General features: G+C 41.3%; 1 protein-coding gene across 1 annotated transcript in view; it reads right to left on the bottom strand.

The window, feature by feature from the left end:
* Positions 1–23,678, bottom strand: part of CSMD1 (CUB and Sushi multiple domains 1) — a 2,896,277-nt gene that overhangs the window by 523,176 nt on the left and 2,349,423 nt on the right. The window contains exon 39 of the mRNA XM_030195161.1: positions 10,751–10,820. Within this exon, the coding sequence (XP_030051021.1) occupies positions 10,751–10,820 (70 nt within the window). The remainder of the gene's footprint in view (positions 1–10,750; positions 10,821–23,678) is intronic.

A 23,678-nucleotide genomic window follows, 5' to 3' on the forward strand; every position in this document is an offset into this window, starting at 1 on the left:
ATAACGATCTCTATCACCTCCATGGAGTGAAATATGTACTTGTTCAATACTGAAAATCCATAAACGTATGGTTCATAATTTTATGGTGAGTTAAAAATGGTGCTTCCTCTTTAAGACGAACAATGCAAGATTCATGTTCACACATCCTGACCTGTAATCTTCTTGAAGTCTTGCCAACACAAAATTTGTTGCATGGATATCTTAGAATATAAATCACAAATATAGAGCAACAGTCTGTCCTGGGTGTTAATTTAAAAATCACTACATTCTCTGGTAATTGTACAAATATTACATTTTTTACACTTCAGGTGACTACGCTCTGTAACAGCAGTAAACTGTATAGCTGAATTACATTGATTGAGCCATAATACAAAATCTTCCAAAGATTTCTGGTACCATCTCCATATCATAAATATGATGTCAGTAAATCTATTCCAAAACAAAATCAAACTATGAAAAGGGAATTGCAACAACCATTGATCTTCAAAATCTTCCATAAACAGATTTGCAATGGTTAGGGCACAAGTCAGCCCCACAGTCATTCCTTTAAGCTGTAGAAATTGGTATATTATGCAGGCTCATGCTCTAGTTTATCATCATTGCCTCTGGATTGCTTTTTTGAGGGGGGAAATTTTTAAAGAATTATTGAGTCCAGCTGATTTTCCTACATTAAACACAGTAACATCTGTTACAGAGTGTGGTCACCTGAAGTGTGGAAAATGAAATATTTGTGCTATTACCAGAGAATGTAGTGAATTTATAAATCCTGTGGATTCTAAAATGTAAAAATTAACATCCAGAACAGACTGTCACTCTACATTTGTGATTTATATTCTAAGCTGTCCATGCAACAAATTTTATGTTGGGAAGACTTCGAGAAGATTATTTCCATTTTGCTCACACCAAAAGATTATAGATCAGGATGTGTGAACATAAATCTTGCATTGCTCGTGTTAAAGAGGGAGCACCGTTGATAACTTACCATAAAATTATGAACCATAAGTTTATGGATTTGCAGTGTTTTGCAATTGAACAAGTACATATTTCACTCCGTAGGAGTGATAGAGATAGTTATCTGCGACAGCGCTGGATACATCTCATGCAATCTCTCGAGTCACGGGGGTTAAATACATCTGTGGAGTGGGCAGTCTTTTTATGATTAATTGTGTGTTGAAGATTGTTTTGTGTTGAACCCTTAGCACTCTGTAGTTGTAGGCTGGTATTTGGATGAGTCATTTGATGGCCGGCATTGCGATTGGTTGCATGCAAGTAAGCATCCTAGTTTTAAGTGGGCACCATTTTGTAAGAGGTTCGCCAATGAAGTGTGATAAAAGAAGCGGCAAGTGAGCTGTTTAATGCCGGTGAAGAATCAGGGAACTACACCTATGAAGACCTTTGCTAGTGTGGATAATAACTTTGAAAATGTATTTTTATTTTTCTAGATGTCATATAAATGTTTTGACATGCAGAAGGTGTTCTCTTGAAAATGCTGTTAAGCGAAATGGGACCCCATGGTGAAGAAAGATATAACTGCCACATTGCCTATGATACATAATTTGCTTTGATTTAAATGCAGATGGACATCAGTTAATAGATTTTGTTTAATAAAAAATTAAAAGTTGAAAAAAGTGAAAAAAGGTAAATTGTAGAATGGATGTAAGATCTGGAGGTTTTTCTGGGCAATGATGAATGGGATGTCTGCGGAAGTACTAAGATTCTTTGAAGTTCTCACTGAGTATGGCAGTCCTTTGAGGCCTTTACCTCCATTTATTTTATTTTAATTAAGTGTAGCACTGATGTTTGCATATACCACAGTAGTGTTGATAAAGATTGAATCTTATTATCTGTGGAAATCTCTGCTTGCTTTGAAGTGTACTCAGATTTCAGCAAAGCTTTTGGCACAGTTCTGTACAGATGACTTATAAATAAACTTGGTATGGATGCTAAAGTGACTGACTGAGTTAGGAATTGGTTGAGTGGAAGGCAGCAGAAGTTAGTAGTAAATGGAGCTCACTCTGATGAAAGGGATGTTACCATTGTTGTGCCACAAGTTTTGGTTCTTGAGCCGGACTTTTCAACATTTTTGTAAGCAATACTGCCAAAGGGCTGACTGGAAAGGTTTGCCTCTTTGCAGATGACAACAAAATCTTTAATTGTGTAGCTATCCCTAATGTTGTGTATAGAAGAGGAGGTACTTAGTGAAGCTTGAAGAATGGTCCAGAATTTGCTAAGATTTAATGTTAAGAAATGAAGGGTCGTGCATTTGTACTGCAGAATCCCAAAAGAGCAATACAGTGTAGGGGATGAAGTACTTTTGTGTGCAAAAAAAAAGCAGGACTTGGGTATGACCATATGTAATGATCTTAAGGTGTCCAAACAGCAGTGCTTTTTTTGTGCTTGTACGTGCCAATATGGCGTACTGGCACCTTTTTTCCTGAGGGCCGGCAGTTCCCCTACATTCCGTTCTGCCCCCTGCAAAATATTCTATTTACCAAAGTTGCAGCGGCAAACTGGCAGGCGGTGGCAGTAAAGGCAGCAAGTAGGAGGGTTGCCTCCGTCCTTCACTTCCCTGCTTGCTGCCTTTACTGCCGCTGCCCACCGGTTTGCTGCTGCGACTTCGGTAAATAGGCTCACTTCCACTCCACTCTCTATCTAGTTCACTGTAAGTAAGGAAGACATTTGATTCATCTCTGTTTCCATTCCCCCGTGAAGCCATCGCCATTCACTCAAAGCACAGCAAGCAAACCTGTGAGCTGCTGCATCCACATTGTCATTCTTTATTGTCAGTCCATCTGTAACAAGTCTAACAGTGTTTTTGTTGGATAGGCAGTGCCTTATAAGGTGGAGGAGAAAAAACATAATTGAATATCACTAAAACAACTTCAAAAATTACTGTAGCTAGTAGAAACATCAATTATAAATTCTGTAGTTTGTGCTCATTTTTCTTCACTGTGCTTCTATACAATTCAGATGGCCAGATGTCAGTGAGAATATTCTGTTTCCTGATGGGTTCATCTTAACTGGTTGTAATCTGCCTTTGGAAGCCTGGTGTTTATAAAGACGATGGAATATATTAAAATTAAATGGAAGTAGAATTAAACTCTCCTTTCATTGGGGCACATGGAATCACATCTTCATCGGATTTGTAGAAGTTTACCTTGGACATGGATTGGAGGGGAGGGCAGGGGAGAGAGGAGAGTTGCTGGACATGGATTGATGGAGGGGAGGGCAGGAGAAATGCTGGACATGGATGGAGGAGAGGGAAGACAGGAAGCAGATGCACATGGATGGAGGGGAGGGGACAGAGGAGAAATGCTGGACATGGATGGATGGAGGGAAAGGAAGAGAAATGTTGGAGGGAAGGAAAGACAGAGGAAGGAGATACACACAGATGGAGGGGAAGGGAGAGAGGAGAAATGCTGGACTTAGATGGAGGAGAGGGAAGACAGAGGAAGGAGATGCACATGGATGGTGGAGAGGGGATGCTGGACATGGATAGAGAGGAGGAATAGAGATGAACATGGATGGAGGGGAGGGGAGAGGAAAAATGCTTTACATAGATGGATGGGAGGGAAGACAGAGGAGGAGATGCACATGGATTTAGGGGAGATGAGAAATTCTGGACACAGATGGAGGGGAGAGAGTTGAAATGCTGGACATGGATGGAGGGAAGAGAGAGAGGAAGTGAGATGAACATGGATGGAGGGGAGGAAAGAGGAGAAATGCTGGACATGGATGGATGAGAGGGATGAGAGAGGAAGGACAGGAGATGCATATGGATGGAGGGGAGGGAAGAATAGGAAGGAGATGCATACTGACGGAGATGAGGGGAAAGGAAAAGAGGAGAAAAACTGCACATGGATGGAGAAAATAGGCAAAAACTGGATCCACTCTATACCTCCTGCAGTAAAGTCTGTGGAGGACCCAGCTTTTACCTATGGATGTAGAACAAGAAATGAAGAAGAAAGGAGGAAAGTAAAGAAATAAATGGAAAGGAATTCCTGGAAACAGAGTTAAGGGAACAGATAGAGAGAAGCAGAATCAGAGACTGGGTCCGACATGATCAGAAAAACAAAGTCACCAGACAACAAAGGTAGAAAAAAATGATTTTATTTTCATTTTAGTGTTTGGAATATGTCCAATTTGAGAATTTACATCTGCTATCTTATTTTGCGCTGGGTATACTGGAGCTGTAACATCTTACAGAAAATATTTATAATGAAAAATTTCAAGTTATTTTTTTCTCCTATACTGGTATAATATTTTCAATGATGCTTGTTTATATGTGCCATGGTTGGTATAAGGGGTGTGGCTACCATGGGTGTGGCTATCACGGGGGTGGAGCCATAGGTGGTGGCCCTGCTCATAATGAGTACCGGTATCTTTTTTCCTACAAAAAAAGCACTGCCAAACAGGTAGAAAAAGCTAGAAAGATACTTGGGTATATAGGGTAAGATGTGGCCAGCAGAAAAGGAAGGTGATAATGCCTCTGTATAAGTCTCTGGTGAAACCTCATTTACAATACTGTATACAATTCTTGAGCCCACACCTTCAAAAAGAAGTAAACAGGATAGAGTTGGTTCAGGAGCAGCTACTAAAATGTTATATGGTCTTCATCATAAAGTACCAAGTTCTACATATGGCACTGAAAAAAAATGAGTGCTTATCAAGGCATGGAGTTAGACAATAGGATAGATTCACTATTTAAATCACTTTCTTCTAGTCTTCTTGCCATTGCCCCATTGCTACTACTACTACTTATCATTTCTATAGCGCTACTAGATGTACGCAGCGCTGTACACTTGAACGTGAAGAGACAGTCCCTGCCTGACAGAGCTTACAATCTAATTAGGACAGACAAACAGGACAAACAAGAGATAAGGGAATATTAAGGTGAGGATGATAAAATAAGGGTTCTAAACAAGTGAATAAGGGTTAGGAGTTAAAGCAGCATCAAAAAGGTGGGCTTTTAGCTTAGATTTGAAGACGGCCAGAGATGGAGCTTGACGTACTGGCTTAGGAAGTCTATTCCAGGCATATGGTGCAGCAAGATAAAAGGAACGGAGTCTGGAGTTAGCGGTGGAGGAGAAGGGTGCAGATAAGAGAGATTTACCCAGTGAACGGAGTTCCCAGGGAGGAATATAGGGCGAGATGAGAGTGGAGAGGTACTGAGGAGCTGCAGAGTGAATGCACTTATAGGTCAATAAGAGGAGTTTGAACTGTATGCGGAAACGGATAGGAAGCCAGTGAAGTGACTTGAGGACAGGACCGGCCCTAGGGTTTCTAGTGCCCTCCTGCAGTTTATTAGTCGGCGCCCCTACCCATCCAGGGGCGGGATCACTATGGCTCCACCCCCACAGTAGACACACCCCTTTTACCAGCCATGGCATCATTGAAAATATTACACCAGTATAGAAGAAAAATAACTTAGCACACAGACCAGGAATTAGGAGAACAGACAGTCTTGCCAACTCTGAAAAACAATGTGTTACCAAAATTTCAGAATCTAACAAACAGATCCCTATTCAGACACTTGGCCTTGCAGTTACACATGTAGAACAGAGATTGCCCCTCTTCAAATTCTTCAAAAATTAACCTGAAATCCTAAGAAGTTAGACTCTGCATGCAGCACAATAGCCTTCCCATCCAGCACAGCTTAGGATCTAGCTAGGGCAGACTTAATCAGTGTAAACTAACATATTCTAAAATCTGAGTTAGACAGACTAACAGGAGGTACTGAAGTGGGAATGAGAGATAGGAGATTGGTGATGGTTAGGAATTGAAAGCAGGCATCTAGCCCTCCTGTCCTGTGAGTTGCTGTGTTGGGGTGTGGGGGTGGTGGAAAAGGGTGGGTCAGGTGCAGCACTAAACAGCAGTCTCTGACAAAACAAGGGTCCAGGCTCTGCTGTGCTGTCTATGAGCCCTCTCTGGGCTGGATTCCAGCTCCTGGTTTCACTCTCAATCCCAATGTGTTGAAGGGGTGGCTGCAGAGAATACTATGCTGCTTCTTAGCTCCTGAGCTCAGTCAGGCATAGTGAGTGCCTGTGCTGGAGCCTCCTCAGGCTTTCCTTCTTGCTCTGAAGCTGCTTGTCACGAGGGGGGGCAGGGGGCAGAGGTTAGCTGAGCTCCCACAAGTTATTTCGGAGCCAGATTCAGTTGGAGCAGTGACATCCTCTAACAAACACAAGGAGGATATTTCTCTGCTTGGAAGGGGGGAGGGGACGGGATGCTTTGGAGCCAGACTGAGATGAGCTGCAGAGATTAGATACTGAAAAACAAAAGCTTCAGCAGAGCTTGCTTGCTTGCAAAGTGGCGCCCTTGAAGGCAGGCGCCCCCCTGCAGTGCTTACCCTGCTTACCGGGTTGGACTGGTCCTGCTTGAGGAGAGGGCTAATATGAGCATAACGACACTGGCAGAATATTAGTCGTGCAGCAGAATTTTGAACAGATTGAAGTGGAGAGAGATGGCTAAGTGGGAGACCTGTGAGAAGCAAGTTGCAATAGTCTAAGCGAGAGGTGATAAGAGCGTGGATGAGGGTTCTGGTAGTGTGCTCAGAAAGGAAAGGGCAAATTTTGCTGATATTATAGAAAAAGAAATGACAGGTTTTAGCAGTCTGTTGAATATGTGCAGAGAAGGAGAGTGAGGAGTCGAAGATGACCCCAAGGTTACGAGCTGATGAGACAGGAAGGATAAGAATGTTATCCACAGAAATAGAGAATGGGGGAGGAGGAGAGTTTGGTTTAGGGGGAAAGATAAGAAGCTCAGTCTTGGTCATGTTTAGTTTCAGATGGTGCTGAGACATCCAGGCAGTAATGTCAGACAGGCAGGCTGATACTTTGGCCTGGGTTTCGGCTGTGATTTCTGGTGTGGAGAGGTAGATTATTAGAAGGGACAAAACTCATGAAGCATAGCATCCCATGATTTCCATTGCACTGGTAGAAGCTAGGAAGTGTCTTTGTTAAGGACATGCCTCTGCTCATCATGAGTTACATATGGAGCATTTTGAGGGGACATTAGAAGCAAATGGATAGTTCTAAAAGAAGATGCTTCATTTTTAAAATTTACTGGCATTAAATCAGCAGAGAACACTGTATTCCATAAAACATAACGGTCATTTTACCAAAGTGCACTAAAAAGTGGCCTTAGAGCATCCTTATGTGGGTCATACCCACACGCTAAGGACATTTTTCCTGCATGGGTAAAATGGGCGGCGCTTTTTCTATTTTTTAAATTAATGGACATGCGCTAATTTTCCCATTAGTGTGTGTGAGCTCTTATCACCACCTAGTTTGTAGGTGGTAAGGTCTCATTCACTAATCACATGCTAATCAGTTAGCGCACAGCAATGTAACTGCAATGATTAGCGCAGAACATGCCTACTGTCTGCTCCCACACATGCTCCCAGTGCTAAAAAATAAAATCTATTTTTTAGCATATGGGAAGCCTGCGCAAAACACAAAATTACTGTGGGACACCTGAGTATGACACATGGTAAGGCCGTTTTTGCTGCTTAGCAGAAGGACCCATAATTTATTTTCAGTTGGTCTGGTTGACACTTCAGACCCAGCTCTTGCATCTCTATTAGGATTTTAAGTCTGAACAGATCTGTACTGGAATAGCTAGTTTGTTTAGACCTGTTGTCCGTGAGTCTGCGGTCACTTTTGGGTTTTTTTGTTTTTGTTTTTTACTGTTCAAGTGTCCTTTAGGTCCAGGATCGACTTTACTCATATTACTTGTTTGTCCTCCTTTAGAAGCATGGGATATGAGGAAGTTATTGTTTTACTACTACTACTACTACTACTACTATTTAGCATTTCTATAGCGCTACAAGGCGTACGCAGCGCTGCACAAACATAGAAGAAAGACAGTCCCTGCTCAAAGAGCTTACAATCTAATAGACAAAAAATAAATAAAGTAAGCAAATCAAATCAATTAATGTGAACGGGAAGGAAGAGAGGAGGGTAGGTGGAGGCGAGTTGTTACAAGTGGTTACGAGTCAAAAGCAATGTTAAAGAGGTGGGCTTTCAGTCTAGATTTAAAGGTGGCCAAGGATGGGGCAAGACATAGGGGCTCAGGAAGTTTATTCCAGGCGTAGGGTGCAGCGAGACAGAAGGCGCGAAGTCTGGAGTTGGCAGTAGTGGAGAAGGGAACAGATAAGAAGGATTTATCCATGGAGCGGAGTGCACGGGAAGGGGTGTAGGGAAGGACGAGTGTGGAGACATACTGGGGAGCAGCAGAGTGAGTACATTTATAGGTTAGTAGAAGAAGTTTGAACAGGATGCGAAAACGGATAGGGAGCCAGTGAAGGGTCTTGAGGAGAGGGGTAGTATGAGTAAAGCGACCCTGGCGGAAGATGAGACGGGCAGCAGAGTTTTGAACCGACTGGAGAGGGGAGAGGTGACTAAGTGGGAGGCCAGCAAACTAAGGGCCTTGTTTACTAAGCTGCGTTATAGGCGTGTTAGTGTCTTTAATGCGCTTTAACTGTGTATGCACCTAAAATATCCCTATAGGCGCCTACACGGTTAGCTCACATTCTAATTGTAGGTGTGTTAAAAATGCTAATGCACCTTAGTAAACAGGGCCCTAAGGGGCCTTTTTAGTAAGCTGCCGTATAAAGTGGCCTTAGCACTCCCTTATTTGGCCTTTCTGTGCACTAAGGCCATTTTTACTGCAGCCAGAAATTTTTTTTTGTATCTTTTGTATTAATGGCCATGTGTTGCCATTACTGTGTGGCCATTCTAATAAATTACCATCTGTGTAGTTCTCACCACCCATTTAGTAGGCATTAAGGCCTCATGCATTATGCATGCGCTAAACAGTTAGTGCGCAGTAATGCGGTTTTGCTAACTGAATAGCGCAGGAATGTCCACTCTCTGCCCCCTGAAATGCCGCCTCATAAAAAAATATATATATATTTTTAGCATACTGTTAGTTTGAACACTTTTGGCAGTTACATAGGATGCCTGAGTGAATTCTGCAGTACACCATTTTAAGCTGCATTAGACATGTGTTAGCACCTAACACAACTTAGAAAAATAACCCTTAAGATCCTCATCTTGTTCATTACATCCATGTCCTTCTGGATTTTTAAAACCCAGCAAAAATGAATTTTCAGGAATTATTTGTGATTTGGCAAAGTTGTATCTTGAGACAGGTGTTATGCCATCATCCTTGAAGTGCTCAGTTGTGTGTTCAATATTTAAACAATTCTTCCCTAGATACGGAGAGTTATTGTCTTCATGCTATTCTATCTCAGGTCTACTAATTTTTTTTTCCTTTGATAAATTGCTTGAGTCATTATTTTTAAGTCAGGTTTAGGAGTATCTACATGAGGCTAGTAATTTACATTCATTCTAGTTTGAATTTAACTTTAGCCATGGCCAAGAGATATTGTTAGTCCACTTGTTAGATTTGCTTCATTGTAGTTTGAATGTGGAGCAAGCATATTTACTGACATCTTGTAGATGGCTATTCAGCATTTGACATCTTAAGACATAAGATTCTTGTACTGCAATGGTTCTCAATCCAGTCCTCGGAACACACCAAGCCAGCCTGGTCTTCAGGATACCCACAATGGATATGAATGCCATAGATTTGCATACAATAGAGGTAATGCATGCACATTTATCTCACCATATTCACTGTGGTTACCTTGAAAATCAGACTGGTTTGGTGTGCCCCAAGGACTGGGTTCAGAATCCCTATATTACAGGGACTTCAGGTCTTTGGTTGTGGTAGAAAGGTTCTGGACTTATTTATATATATTTTTTATAAAATCAGTAGCAGCATGTCAGGTGATGAGTTGAGGTCCGGGTTAGACTCCAGTGATCTACGGAGTCCTCCAAGGGTTTGTGTTGTCTCCTGTACTGCTTAATAACTATCTTCAACCACTGTGTTTGGTTATAGATGGACTAGGCTATTTTTTAAAGGAACCAATGCAGATGATATCCAACTGATGATGTGTCTCCATGGGAAATTCAATAATTAGGCATGTAGATAGTAGAGTGGCTGGTGGCTGCCTAGTGTGAAGTTGGCAGACCTCACATGTCACCTAGATAAGGTTTTAGTGTTAGGGAAGAGTTGGCTGTCTCGCTGCATGGGGATACCAATGCCATAGGAAAAAGTGGGAGGAAGGTTCTAGAAGACAAAGTTAGACTGTTAGAAAGCTGAAATCCAGAACCTTAAGGGTACAATTTCTAGAAGTGTTCCCTTTTCCATGCACAGGGCTCAAAATGAAATTGCAGGTCTCCTATTGGTAATCTGTAATCTGTCATTAAAATCATCCTTAATACTTGACGATTGGAAGGTGACCAGCGTAATGCCAGTTTTTAAAAGGTTTCAAGGTGATCTTGGAAACTACAAACCAGTAAGCCTGACAATAGTGCAGGGCAAAATGGTGAAAACTATTATAAAGAATAAAATTACCAAACACACAGAGGGGCATTTTCAAAAGGATGTCCAAGTTGCAACATCCCAAATGGCCATCCATCTCACAAGTATTTTCCAACAAGAAACATGTCAAGATTTCCTATTCAAAAATATGTGAGATGGACGTCCATACAATGGAAATGTCCAGCATGAGCATCCATTTTACAAACTGGAAAGTCCAAAATATGAATGGGGAAAACAATGAATATGGACATCTGTATGGCAGTATTCTTTAAAAATAGCCTCACCAGCGGCAGACTGACAGTGATCTGGGCATGAGATAATAAAGAGCTACAATCTAAGGAAAAAAATGAGAACCTACCAATACAAAGAGGAGATGGGTAATTCCAACGGCGAACTGTTCCAGGCATGCAAGAAATGTGAGAATGCCCCTGTAGAAAAAAAAGTGTGAACAACATACAAACAATTGTTAATAAAATATTTGGGATATCACTTGTTTTCATTTTGCTTTACTCTTTCTGTGTAATTTTGCTGAATGGAACATAAAGCAGAGAGATGTAATCACAACCATTTATAGCAAAAATTAAGGAAATTTACATCATTTTATCTCTAATGGAAGTTGTGATTACTACTGTTATCATTAAGGTGAAGTGTCACCTGAAGAAGCATTCATTTTCCATTTGTAACTGACAAGTAACCCATATTTTATCATCCAAGGCAAAGATAAATTTATGAACCATAATAAGGAGTTTATACTCGCTGGACTCAATTAACAAACCATTAAGGATAACAATAATAATAACAACCACTCTCAGACAACAAGGCATGTGGCAACATATCCATCTGCAGCTTTATTCACTTGACCAACATTTATAATAAACCATTCCCAAACATAACATTTCAAAGCTTAGATTTCCATCAGTACAATAGTATAAGTTAACATGGTTAAACAGTCACGTCCTGACCTCCACAGCTTACTTCCATTTGCAATATCTCATCCCAATTCCCTGGGCAAGGCTTGTGGTACCACCAAACTGGCCCTCCTCTTATGATTGATGATGGTTACACACATGAATCCCACTCTGCTTCCCCATTTCCAAGGTTCTGCTTCCACAATCTCCAATGAACACGTTATGGGGATTGGTTTCTTCTATTACCGCTGCAACACACCCGGACCAGGCACCCCTAACCCACCAACCAGGAGAGAAGGATGGTCAAAACACGTATTCTTCCCGGGCTTTCCACACAATAACTTCTCTCCAATCACCACCTGCCAAACTCTCCAAGAACCACAACTCTGATTGGTGCCATCTGTACAACCTGCACCAATCAGAATCAGGCCTGACAATTTTATCTCCATGCTTCCTACCCCCTTTCTCCTCTCTCGTTCCACCTCTTTTCCCAGAACCTTAGTCCAAAGCTCATCTGTTTAAATACAAATGTGCCTCTTTATTCTTGCCTACTTCACTGAGCAAGGGAAGAAAATGCAAATGAAGATGTTGGCTTATCAGATACTATAGTGAGGAGGCAAAAGAAATTTAGTTTTGACTATAGGTGGCTCTTAATAGTATTTTTTCACAAATATTCACTTAATTAGGAAATACAGGGCCAATAAAATACTACCCCCCTCCCCCCCGTTTACTAAGCCAATCTAGCGGCATGCTAATGCCGACACAGCCCATTTACTTTGAATGGGCTGTATTGGTACTGCCGCACGGCTTAGAAAACAGGGGGGTAAGAAAACAACATAAACAAAAATAAGCTTACAAGAATATAACATTATAGAAGAAAAAAACAGTATTTTTTTTTGTTTCTCTATCAGGCAGATCAGCAGGTTGTTCAGAGTAAAATATAAGAAGTTAGACAGCACTGGGGAGAAGCCAACTGTCTTGGCACATGTGGACATAAAGGGAATGTGGAAGGATTTTGATAGATTTTTGAAAGATATAATCAAGAGCTCAAATGAAAAAAAACATGTAGGGAATTAGAAAGAAAATTGTCAAAGAATAAATCAGATTCAAGCAAACAACTTGGAAAAAATGCAAATTATCAAAAACTAAAATGGATTATTATATTAAATATTTAAGGGTTGAAAGCACCAATACTAAAAGACTGTTTGGACTCAACACCCAAAGCATAACTTTATCCTTGAACATTTCACCTTTAGCTGACGATTTGGCTCATTACTTTGAACATAAGGTGCTAAAAATTAGGAAAGAGCTTATAAACCCCAAAATATCCATAGATGACTTTCTAGATGAGTTAGAGAGCTATACTGATCAGATTAAAGTAAATAGAATTTTGGACTCTTTCAAACTTTCATTATTGTTAAAATATGTCTGTGCAAACTGTCTAGATGGATGTCCTAATTATATTATGAAATTATCACCTAACTGATTTATTGATTACCTTACCCAACACTACATCTACATGTTCTCCAATGGTTATTTCCCAATAAACAAAGAAAATATTGTATTAATGCCCATCCCTAAAAATCCTATGGCAAAAAGAAATGAGGTTAGAAACTACAGACTAGTTGCTTCAATTCTACTGTTAACAAAAACTATTGAAGAATTGATTGCAAAATAATTAATGGATTATCTAAATCATCATTCCATTTTTCATGAATCACAATCCTACCTTGACAACAAGATTTAAGAACATGATCAGCAAAGGACAGAAGATCCTGTTATTGCAATTTTAAAACTCCTGTGCTTTTGATATGGTAGATCATATGATATTGCTAAGATTATTTGATAATATGGGAATTTGTGGGGTGGTTTACAAATGGCTTGAAGGATTCCTAAAAAATAGATCTTATCAGGTAAAAATGAATGATGTTATACCAACTCCAGGCATTTCAGAGTACGGGGTACCATAGGGATCCCCAATCTCCCCAATACTGTTAAATGTCATACTAGCACCATTAGGAAAGAAATTAAATAGCATAGGATTTAACCCTTTCATTTACGCAGATGACATTACCAGGTATAAGTAATAAGATGGCCACTGTAGAGGAGCTCCAGCAATGAGCGCCCAAGTCAAATCATGCCCATTCCTGGAAACTGAGCCGCAGCTGGGTTCTCAAAGCCTGCTCAACCATGAACGGCAGTGCGGAGCAGTCAGGGGATCAAGACTGCTGCTAAAGGAGTACCACCAAGCCGCCAGATGGGAGCCGGGGTCCTCCCTGGCAAGTCGGGCACAGGTCCTGGGATCAAGCTCTGCTGCCAGACATTTAGACAGGATCTCTTGTGGTGTGCTCCATGATGGTCCAGAACCAGACCCTGGGTTTGAGTCACAGTGAGGTCGCTAAGGCCCGGTCACCCGTGAATGGAGGTACTGGGCAGCCAAGAAAAGCGACCACTGCTGAGGGTGCACCTTCTCTAATACCTCATGGCCGGTCTGAAATGGAACACCAAAGAAGAACTGCACCAGAAGCAAAGCGTGACCAAGGTGTGCCATCCCTCCCAGGAACTGGGAGGCAAAACACAACTTGAGCTGTATTGGCTCCTCCAGGAACTGGAAGAAACACCGCAGATGATGCAGATCATTTGACAACCACCACCAAGGCGTTCATGGGAAAACAGCATGGACACCCACAGCACAGAGTTGAGCCTATCATGGAGGAATCCCAGCCAGCAGCACTCCATATCCGGGCCAGAATGATGAAGAGGGGCGAACAGAGGAGCTGAGGGCACCAATCATGCAGCGAGCCTCTACCACACTAAAAGCTGTAGAAACTGGCCTTGAGTGGACCATCCAGACAGCAATGCTGAACCCCCTTCTGTCGCTGTGGGAATCCAGTAAACCCTAGCAAAAACAGAACTGCTCCAGAAAAGGGTGAGACTCTTGGCAGCAGTGGGAGGCAGAAACTACCCTGAGGAGGAGGAGAAGAGGCATTACAAGAGGTGGTGGACAGTGGTTTCAGAGCACCTTCATAATTACACCATAAAAGAAGGTGAAATGGAGGTGACCAGCCTGAGCAGCCACTGAGCCCAAAGCAGATTACAGTACTTCCTCCAGTGCTGAGGCCAACTGGATCTCATAGGTAGGAAAATGTTTAAGCAATGGTTGCTTGCAGTTGGCCTTCCTTACTTGAGACCTGAATGGGTCGAAACCAACCATCTTGAAGGAAGTAACCCATCAGCTAGAAAACGAGCACTCTCAAGCAAAAAAAAAAAAGGAAAAAACTTAATAGTTGATCTCAGATCCAGAGAATAACCACCAATAGTGATATCATTTATGTCTCTATACACTTCAAAATGGCAAATATAAGGGCATGGCTTTTCTACTGTATAATAATATTATGGATAACTGAGATGCAAGCGACAACACTTAGTGAGTGGAATAAAATCCTAGTACTTATTTCTGCTAGACGACGCTCCCACCATCAACAGGAAAGAACAAATTACAAAATCAACAGCGAACCAGAAAACACCACAATAACAATCAAAATGACCACAAATTCAAAAAAGAGAAAATGCACAAATACAACATATCAAGCATACTAACACCAAGCACAACACATACGTCCCAATCCCCACAGGCTAAATAAATGCAAGGTCAGGTGTCATCAAGTCAGGTATAATTAGAGACTGGATTGAAACTGTACAATTATCAACACTACAAATTTCAAAACTGTTAAACATGATGTTCCCTAATCCAATGTTCTACTAATGGAGTTTCAATTTTTTGCAATATAATATTGCTTAAATGTTGAGCTAATCTGTGCTTGATTTTTTTGACCCTCTGCCCTATATACATTAACCCATATGGGCACTGAATAGCTTATATCACAAAGAATGATTCACAGTTTTTTCTTGACCTTAAATAAAATTTGTAGTGTTGATCCAATTTGATGTACAATTGGGGGGGGGGGGGGGTAATATAATACAAATAATGTTTCTAACAGAACAAAGGTTAATTTTTGAGTGGAAAACAGTGACCCCCCCCCCCCCCCCCCCCTTAGATTAAATAAAGAAGTGGAATGGGCAGGACTGTAGAACATGATGTATTCAACCAGGTTTTTAAAAAGTATGAGCAATGGTTCTGCACATGCACGGCATTGTAAATTTCAGCAGCGCCATTTCTCCCGATAGTGGTGGAAATGTGCTCTGGAAGTGCTGCCGAAAGAATGGTTTAAAACTACAAGGTATGAAAAATTTATATATATTTTTTGAGGTGTGTTATGTAGGGAGAAGACGCGTGGGGTCAATATTATATACAATATTTTACATTATTTTAATGTTGAAAGATTTTAATAAAGATATTTAAGAAATTATAAAGTGCAAGGTAGTTACTGGATACATAATCTAATCATGAGATAAGAAGGGCAGGCAGTAAAGTATGCAGAGTAGGCTCATCAAAATAACCCCTAAATGACTTTAGTTGTTTCAAAACACAGAAATCTTTTTAAATTGCAGATAAGATTTGATCAGTAAAGCTAAACTTAAAGTCAATCAGTATCCGCAGATAGTTAAAACTCGTCACTGGTGCTATTGGTTTTCCAAAAAAAGTAGAAATTAATATAGGTTAAGTATGAGGGCCAAAAATCCAACATACTGTTATCTGGCAAATGTTAAGCTCTGACCGAAGACCAAGTCAATCTGCTATGGCTACAAGGCCTTTCAGTAAAACCGATAAGTCAAATGTAATAGTTGATACCCTGGCCAAAATGAGGATGTCGTCAACATAACAATAACCACTCAAACCAAAACCTTGTATCAATGAAATTAAAGGCCTAAGAAAGATGTGAAACAAAACAGAACACTGAGCTGGGGATAATCATTCAAAAACAGGACTGGTAAAACGTATTTCTTCTGGAACTGGGTAACTTGGCATCTCTGCAGATGCTGCTGAGAAACAGGAAAGTAGGGCAAGTTGTTCTCACTTTCCATTGCCTCTGGTACAAACCAGAGATGCCACAGGTGAACTGTCCCAAGGAGTAAGATTGAAAGACAATGTATCTAAGGTATGCAAATATAAAGTATTACATGTGACAAAAAGTGTTCCATGTTAAAAAAAAAAAAGATTCACAAAAATAGAACAACATTTGGCTTCCTTTGGTGCTTCTGAAAGGATATAGACAAGAGTGGAGGCTGTTCAAAGGAATTTCCCCAGGTAATGCAATAGCAGGGTAAATTACCTGGGCTGAAAACTTCCTTTCACTTAACACGTGCACAGGTACATTTGCACCACTGGACTTCTCTATTCCAGGCTAGATTTTCAAAGAAAATCTCTTTTTATTTGAGCCCATGTCCCCATCAGAGACACAGAAACATACACAAATGTATACATGCTCTAGCTCTCTTTTCTAATGCTATTTTGCTGCTCATGTACTCACTCAGGCAATGTCCTCACAAGGTCTATCCCACCATCATGTAGAGTTCTTGCATTTGCTGCCAGTTCTTTTTCTCAGCCTGCAGCAGTCCCTTCATATTTCCCCCCATTCTTCATTCCTAGAGTACTGCTTTTCAGCTATCCTCACCCGCACCTCACCCCACCCCCCAAGGCACTCACTGATTCCACCTCTTCTCTCCAAAGGCCCTGTGCAGACTACAGCTTCCCTCACAGCCAGGGTTGCCAGGTGGAAAATTTTTTTCCCACCCAAACGAGCCCAAATCCAGCCCAAAACCCACCAAAACTCAAACCCCGCCCCTGACACTCCACCCCCGCGTCATGACCCCCGCCCCTGCCGTCATCAACCCCGCCTCCGCCGTCATCAACCCTGCCCCCGCTGTCATCGGCCCCGCCTCCCCCGTCATCGGCCCCGCCCAAAACATCACTAACCCCGCCCAAAATGTCACTAACCCCGCCCCCCGCGGCCGAAAAAAAACGCTCAAAAAACCGCCCAAAAGACACAAAACAAGCCCAAAAAACCGCAACCCGCCGCGGGCAAAAATTTCCCTCGGCGGGTCGGGGAAAACCGCCCAATTGGGCGGTAAAACCGCCCACCTGGCAACACTGCGCACAGCCCTTGCAGCTCAACACCTCTTTCCAGTGACTAAACAGCCTCCCCATTGGTTAGATCCTACCACAGTCTCTGCACTGGAAGGGGGGAGGATTGGAGAGTTGTAGAGGGATAAACTGAAAAAATAGCAAGACATTTTAGCCATCCTTCTGGGTTCAATACAAGTCATTTACAGATTTTTAGAACCTTGAAAAACAAACAAACAATTGGATATCTTAACCTCCTTAGCACATGTGACAGCTCCCCTCACCCCCCAAAAAGAAAACTTTTGGGCCCTAGCTACTTTGCTGAAGTATAGGTTGCAATGTGTGACAAGTTGTGAGGAAGAGCGGTCATTATTACGTATGGGATAGACAAAAAGTGAGCAGCATACAAGGATGAAACAGGAATTAACTTTCCCTCATGTCAATTTAAAGTGACTTACTAAACAGACTTTGATGATGTCAAGGATAAAAGCAAGGTGAGAAAATACTATGTCTACATGAGCAATAGGTTTCCTGTTAATCTGTTAGACAGCAAATACTAATTACATGTACAACAGCCAGTGAGCTGGATCCTTGATGTTATAGACATAATTGTTTAACTTTAAAACACAACTTGATGTTATATGCATACTTGTAATTGTTTACATTTAAAACACTTGCACAGTTGCATGTATATTGTGTTCCTTGTGTGATGGATAGTAAAACTATGTACTTGGCAGTTGCAGCCAGGAAGGGGGAAAGGGCCCTTTGCGCTAGTTGGCCCATGGGCCCACAACCTTGTGATTCATCTCTGAGTGGAACCAGACTGCTGGCACTAGCATTTAAAAGAACTTTTAAAAATAACTTGGGGAAAGCCAGCGGTTGCACAGGACTGCATAGTTTGGAGCAAGGTATCTTTGACAGATACTAGTGAAATGGGTGAGGGGAGCATCCCAATAGAGAGGCTGAAATAAAGGTGAAAATAGCCCAGTGAAGAGGAAGCAAAGTTGAAAGATTCCAAATTATCACTGTTACCTGCTAAGTGGGTTGTAAATATATATTTAAAAAAATATTTGACATACTCAGCTTTGAATGACTCTGTTCTAAAACGGCATTTAAAAATCTGGCATTTAAACATCAGGATGCTTCTAAATTAATGGGCACCAGAGACAATGAGAGATGAAGGGGCCCTTTTAATAAGTGGTGATAAGCACTAACGCGTGCTTACCACACACTGGAAGACACTACCGCGGGACACAGTCATTCTGCGGTAATTCTGGGATCAGTGCGTACCAATTGTGTGCTAAAATTAAAAAAAAAATTAGCATGGGGGGCATTTTTGGGGAAGGAGAGTAGGAGCACCCTGCACTAATCGATTAGCACAGGCAAATCATCGCACACAGCCAATTAGTGTAGGGTTAGTGCGTGAGCCCTTACCACCTACAAAATAGGTGGCGGTAAGGGATCATACAGTAATGGTCATGCACTAATAGGGAAATGACAGTGTGTGGCCATTAATGGAAAAAAAAAGAAATTGGCAGCCATTTTACAGCCATGATAAAAATGGCCTCAATGTGTGCAGTTAAAATAGCACAGGCCACTTTTTAGCCCAGCTCTGTAAAAGGACCACAAAGTGCTTGCAGTGTACTTCCTTATCTCCTTCTTCTTCATCTTTTGTGATATGTAACTTTCACTCTATTATTTCATCTTTTTCTGTTCTTATTTATATTATTTGTGATATAAACCACTTTGAAGGTTCATCTGGAAGGTGGTATATTACATTTAATCAAACTTGAACTTGAATATGCCCAAGTTTACAAGTATTGGTTGAAGAAACAGAATTTGAATCCTGGTGTGAGGGAGTCTATATGACGATGTTCCTCTTCCTTAAAAGTCACTCCCTCACAGTGTCAAAGCCACGTTTAAAACCTATAGTCTTGCCCAAGGGGGAAGTGACATGGGAGGGGTGGAACCAGGAAGGCATGGTTCAGAAGATATGTAAGCTGAGGCCATAGCTAGGTTAAAGAGGCCCAGAGGGAAGTAGCAACACACAGCTGGATTTGCCTTTACCACTTATGTATGAACTGCAACTCCTACAGTCAGGTAAGCCAAGTTCAACTGGGGCCCTTGCAACTTTGGACTTTGACTCAAGTAACTGCTTGAGACCATATTGGAAACTCTGGGAAACCAGGCCAGAGACAAGTGTATTGCCATACTGAGAAAGAGTAATGTACACTGTGGCCCAGCAGGAACAGGCCACTAGAGAACCTTGCTACATTTAAGAACCTTTTTGTGTTTATATTTAAAGGACATTTTTGTGTTTATTTTCTTCCCCTGCCAGTGAATGGAACAGGACCCTCTACCTCATACTTATAATAAACCATATTTCCTTTCACCTGCAAATGCTGTGTGGCGCTGTCTTACCTGGGCTACAGGCTCACCCTCGTTCACATTAGCACATCTGACTTCCCTGGTTCTAAGCCCTTTGCTGTGGCCAATAGCCATATTACCTGAAAACTTTTTTATGAGGTTTAATAAATAGGGGTCATATTGTTTTAAATGTAATATACAAAGTTTTGGGAGCAAGTCCAAAACATCTGTGTGTCAATATAGATCAATGAGAGTCAGCAATTTGTTTTAAATGCTGGCCACTATGGCTAAAGATTTCCAGATATTCAGTATCCAGATAGTGCTAGTGCTGAATATCTAGATAGAATGGCCAGTGCCACTATTCCAGATAGTAGTAATATTAAGCCTACTATGTGAATAGCTAACCAGATAACGTTAGAACGGTCTTGTTGTTGTCCTAACTGTATCTAGATAGTTATTCAGTTAGTAGATTGAACATTGCCACTAGCTGGCTAACTACCAGCTCTGCCCTTGCTCCTTCCCTCTACCACCGCAGTACTCTCCAGATAATGTTGAGGTGGTCTGTAAGGATATTCAGTGGCACTACCCATATGAGGGACAATTCTAGAACTGGGTGCCTGTATGTGCACGCCCCTTACCTGTGCAAAATTACAGTATACTAGCATTTACGTTTATAAGTGGACACTTACACATGAAAGTGCTAGCAGGATACCTAAGCACCATCCTTTGAGGTGTGCATAAATGCAAAGGGAGTATACATATAAGCAGAACATAGGTAGGGCATAGGCATGTCTGTCACTTATACTTCAAGATATTGAGTCTTTACAATTAAACAGTCTCAAGAGGCCTGACAGTGAAAAAACAAAGTAAAACTTAAATAGTTACTGAAGGAGATGAAGGCATTTTCAGCAGGAGAAGTGTGCCTTTAAAAGAGCCTTCTGCATAGCATTCTATAAAACCAGAAAAGTTAAGCTTATGAAGAGGCTGATTTGTGTTGGGTTAATAAAACCAGAAAGGAAAAGTGAATCAAGTAACTCCGCTTATATCAGTCGGGATGTTAACTGGTCTGCACACAGGCGAGCATTTTAGCTAAGAAAAGCAATGTTTGGTACAGTTTAACTGCATTTATTAGAATAGCTGTTTTGTGAAAAAAACAGAGGATTTTGTGGAAGTTTAAAACCAGTGTTTAAGTGCTAGCATTCCTCAATGGCCATATTCCAAAGAGCAATTGAGTCAAGTACCTTCCTATTGTCTTTCAAGTACCTTTCCCTGATCAAGAGCAATCCCACCCTCTGGGTCGACTTGTTAGTAACCAAAGACAGCCAGAGAAGTCAGAAGGAGAAACTGTTTTTCTATTGGCAAATCTGTGAACACTTTAATATTTTTAGCAAGCATAAGAAAGATTAAGAAATGAAATTAGCTCAAAGTGACTGTCACAGAATTGATCAGAAACTTTGAAGCAGGATATCAGAGTGAGAAGGAATCTTCCAACTTGAGTTCCTTGTGTTGCATATATGACACCTCCCTGCTAATTACCTTGAAGGTGCTCTGAAGTACCCCTCTGCCTCCAGCCAAAACCAGAAATAGGAGCCCTGAAGATTCTTTGGGCAAGGAGGGAGGGAAGCAATTAGTTGCTAAGAGACCGATTAAAGGAGGACCCTGACTCAGAACCACTGTTCTCCAACATCTCCCCCTTCTCCCCCATCTCTTCTGTTAATTAACCTATCACTAAAACCTGATCCAGCACTGACCTCAACAGCTTGACAGGCAAGCTGAAACAACACACAAGACCAGAACACCAAACCCCACTCCAAAGAACAAAATTTCATCACACATCCAGTCATCAGAACACGGTCTTTTTAGTAGCCCAAAGTGAAGAGAAAACAAAATGAATACCTTCAAACTACTCTTAATAATCTACTCCTTAACACTGATCCACTTAACTCTAACCACCCCTATTGCAGAAAGTAACATTATACGCATACTATACAATCATCAACGATTGACCAGATACACCACATCTCACAAACTGACAACAACTTAAACAAAGGAAGACCACCATCATGCGGACAACCACCACAGAATGCAAAGAAGGGTCCAAACAAACTCACCTCAACAAAGAAATGACAACTAATAAAAGTCCACATAACACCAAACATAGAAGGCCCATTCCAAACAATCCAAGTGGGCTGCATCAGTGCCAGATCCGTAGTAAACAAATCAGCAATACTAACAGACTGGATCATGGCAGAAGACCTTGACCTGCTCTTAATCAATGAAACCTGGATCCATGACCAAAAGGACCCCCATAATCTTAGACCTGTGCCCCCCAGGATACAAAATCACACACTGGACCAGAAAGGAAAAGAGAGGTGGAGGCATAGCACTAATCTATCGATCCCACTTTACCACCGAAACAACTGCCAAGTCCATGACACATCAACTTGAAATGGCCTCAATCAGATTCCACAACAAAACCCTTTGTGAAAATTTGAATTGTGTCCTGTCTTACAGACCTCCAGGTAATTGGAACGAAGGCCAGACTAACTTCATGGATTTCATTTCAAACACATGTGTAACCAACTCCAATGTACTAGTAACAGGAGACATCAACATTCACTTAGAAGACCCAAACTCAATCAACGCACGAGAATGTAAGGAATTCCTCTAATTATGGGATCTCAAATGGCCACAAATGCAAGCAACCCAAGTCAAAGGGCACATACTTGATCTCATCTCACACAAACTTTCAACAGACCAGAACTTAATAATAACAGATACTATATGGCCAGAAACACCCTGGACTGATCCCTACAAACTAAACTTATCCCTACATTGGCGGAAGAAGGGATTACACCAAATACAAGTAGACACGAAAACATTCTGGCAACAGATATATAACAATGAATGGGCAGCACAAACAGACTCCATATACTACCTCATGGAATAGGATAAAATATGCAAATGCATACTAGATGAAATAGCACCCTTAAAAACAAGATCTTCACGTAAACATAACTTGATACCATAGTTCAATGATGAACTGAAAAAGCTAAAAACACAATCCAGAAAACTCGAACGAGCATGGACATAAACAAAAGATGAACACACACTCAACACATGGAAACAATCACAAAGAAAGTACAAATACGCTATAAGACAGGCCAAAAGATCATACTATAAAACTAAAATAGGGACAGATTACAAAGGAGTGGAGGAGTGGCCTAGTGGTTAGGGTGGTGGACTTTGGTCCTGGGGAACTGAGGAACTGAGTTCGATTCCCAGCACAGGCAGCTCCTTGTGACTCTGGGCAAGTCACTTAACCCTCCATTGCCCCATGTAAGCCGCATTGAGCCTGCCATGAGTGGGAAAGCGGGGGGTACAAATGTAACAAAAAAAAAAAAAGACACGAAGAAATTAAACCAACTCGTGAACAAACTCCTAGACACCAACCTGGTCACTACATCGAATACAGACATCCCATCTGCAGATAAACTTGCTAAGTATTTCAATGAAAAAATTGTAAACCTACGCAACACACTACCTCAGGACAACACTGACATCGAAAACTTCCTTAATGAGTTGGACCCAACCACTGGTAATACCCAGCTGACCGAACCTGGTAAATTTTGCCCATTGATACAGTTGCACAGGTAATCAGCAGGTTCTCCAACACTCACTGTAAACTAGATACCTGCCCCAACTACCTAATGAAATCTGAATGCTTCATAGTAGACCTCACATCCCACCTAAATTACATGCTATAGCAAGGTCTCTTCCCTAAGGAAAATGGCAATATCCTACTCACCCCGATACCAAAAGACACCAAGAAAAACAAACCAAATGAAATCACTAGCTACCGTCCAGTGGCATCCAACTCGTTTTCAGTCAAACTGATGGAAAGCATGGTAGCCAAACAACTTACAGATTATATAAACAAATTCTCAATATTACACGAATAATTTTCGCCCCCTCCACAGCACAGA

Source organism: Microcaecilia unicolor, chromosome 3, assembly GCF_901765095.1.
Source record: "Microcaecilia unicolor chromosome 3, aMicUni1.1, whole genome shotgun sequence".
NCBI classification, from domain to species: Eukaryota; Metazoa; Chordata; class Amphibia; order Gymnophiona; family Siphonopidae; genus Microcaecilia; species Microcaecilia unicolor.